Genomic DNA, 2,927 nt, shown 5'->3' with positions numbered 1-2,927 from the left:
CACCATCCCCCCCCCGTCATCACCATCACCATCACCGTCATCACCATCACCGTCATCACCGTCATCACCATCACCGTCATCACCATCACCGTCATCACCATCACCGTCATCACCATCACCGTCATCACCATCACCGTCATCACCATCACCGTCATCACCATCACCGTCATCACCATCACCGTCATCACCATCACCGTCATCACCATCACCGTCATCACCATCACCGTCATCACCATCACCGTCATCACCATCACCGTCATCACCATCATCACCATCTTACCCAATTTATCCTGCCGGTCCTTCATGGCTCCTCCTTTTAGAAGTTCCTGGAGTATATCCTTATATCCATAGTGAGAAGCCTTGTGGATGGTGATTAAGCCTGCAAGAATCGTAATTAATAAAGTGAAGGTTTATCACTATTAATGTTTTATATCTATTGATGTGTATCATTTTTTTTCAGATCAAGGTGATTAAGCCTGCAAGAAGAGTAATTAATAGAGTGAACGTTTATCACTATTAATGTTATATATTTATAGATGTATATCATTTTCTTTTTTTTCAGATCACCATGTTCTCGTGTTCTCATGTTGTTGACCCTCCATTTATATTCATGTTTATCACTGAATTCGTCGTTGTTGATATTATATTTAGCAATATTTTTCAACCATTATTATCATTATGATACAGATTAAATCATTATTACAGTGCTATATGTTTGTCTTTTTTATCAGATTATGCCCAAGGTATAGTGCATTCATAACTATTAATCAACCATATATTCAAATGCACAAATACACCGACTTCAATACACTCAATAACACTATAACTAATGAGAAAATGAGCAACGGCTAAATCTTCGTGTTGTCACTATCAGAGAAACACCATCAACATACTTTAAGACATCATGGTCACTATCAGAGACCTATCAACATCCCTGAGACATCATGGTCACTATCAGAGGCCTATCAACATCCTTGAGACATCATGGTCACTATCAGAGGCCTATCAACATCCTTGAGACATCATGGTCACTATCAGAGTCCTATCAACATCCCTGAGACATCATGGTCACTATCAGAGGCCTATCAACATCCTTATTCATGATCACCAGCATACTCTTACATATATCACGGATCACCATCTCATTCACCATCTGAAGTCACTTTCACAGTCATCCTAACGATATATCAAAGACACACCATCGGCAACATCACCATCACCATCACCATCATCATTATTTGTAACAAATATCAGCCGAACAGTGAATGTGATCACTATCAAGATAACACTATCATATTCGTTAACAAAGAGGCACCATTAGCAATCATCATCGTCTTCACCATCATCTGTCTCAGAGAATCACCATTAACGCATTCTTATTCTCACTATCGTCACCATCAGCAACACTATTAACAGTCATTCACCTTTTCACAATCATCACCATCAGTGGGACATCAGCAGTCACCATTCTTGTATTCTTCACCATTATCAAAGAAGCACCGGTAGCAGTCATTCACTTTTTCACCATCATCACCATCAAGGAAACCCGGTCATCACCATCATCAAAAATCACCCTCACATTCACCATAATTACCATTATACACTCACCATCACACTCGTCATCACCATCAACATCAACAATTACCCTCATATTCACCATCACCATCAACCATTCATATACTCATCATCACCATAAAAAAGTCCTCATTACCACTATCAACACCCACTCTCGCATTCACCATCATCACCATCACTAACATCACCATCACCATCATCACCATCACCAACAATCGCTCCCACAGTCACCATCATCACCACCACCGCCATCACCAACACCGACAATCGCCCCCACATTCAGCATCACCACCATCATCACCATCACCAACACCAACAATCCCTCCCACAGTCACCATCATCACCATCACCGTCATCACCAATACCAACAATCGCTCCCACATTCACCATCACCACCATCATCACCATCACCAACACCAACAATCGCTCCCACCGTCACCATCATCACCATCACCGTCATCACCAACACCAACAATCGCTCCCACATTCACCATCACCACCATCATCACCATCACCAACACCAACAATCGCTCCCACAGTCACCATCATCACCATCACCGTCATCACCAATACCAACAATCGCTCCCACATTCACCATCACCACCATCATCACCATCACCAACACCAACAATAGCTCCCACAGTCACCATCATCACCATCAACGTCATCACCAACACCAACATCACCATCTTCACCATCACCAACATCACCAACACCAACAATCGCACCCACAGTCACCATCCTCACCAACATCACCATATTCACCATCACCACCATCACCATCCCCCACATACCATCTTTATCAGCTATGTTTGGGTTTGCTTTGGCTGCCAGGAGTGCCTTCACCACCGGCAAGTGCTTCCAGATGACGGATGCTTGCAGGGGCGTCACACCTGAGGAGAGATAGTGTTGGAGTGGTCATCATCATCATCATTATCATCATCATCAACATCACCATTATCATCATCATCATCATCGTCGTCATCGTTATCGTCATTACCATAAGAATCATCATCATCATCATCGTCGTCAGTACCATTATCATTATTATCATTATCATCAATATCACCATAATCATCATCATCATCATCATCATCACCGTCATCGTCATTATCATTATCATCATCGTAATTGTTTCTATTGCTACCGTTATTATAATTAGTAGTAGTAGTTGTAGCATCATGTTTTTCAATTAGCCTAAATTGAATACATGGGTTGAAGTAAATAGAAAAAAGAATAAACAGTAGAAAAGAGAAAGAAAGAAAGAAAGAGAGTGGAAAAGAGATAAAGGGAGTGAGAGATAGATAGATAGATAGATAGATAGATAGATAGAGAGAGAGAGAGAGAGAGAG

The 2,927-nt window shown here is 41.5% G+C and overlaps 1 protein-coding gene across 1 annotated transcript in view; it reads right to left on the bottom strand.

Moving 5' to 3' along the window:
* Positions 1–280: 280 nt before the first annotated feature.
* Positions 281–2,927, bottom strand: part of LOC113823716 (ankyrin repeat domain-containing protein 39-like) — a gene marked incomplete at its 3' end in the record, with an annotated part of 3,797 nt that continues 1,150 nt past the window's right edge. Inside the window, 2 exon segments of the mRNA XM_070141706.1 lie at positions 281–379; positions 2,370–2,468. Coding sequence (XP_069997807.1) covers positions 281–379; positions 2,370–2,468 — 198 coding nt within the window.

Source organism: Penaeus vannamei, chromosome 28 (genome assembly GCF_042767895.1).
Source record: "Penaeus vannamei isolate JL-2024 chromosome 28, ASM4276789v1, whole genome shotgun sequence".
NCBI lineage: Eukaryota > Metazoa > Arthropoda > Malacostraca > Decapoda > Penaeidae > Penaeus > Penaeus vannamei.
Note: the sequence above shows the minus strand (reverse complement) of the source record. Positions and strands in the feature narration are given on the sequence as shown.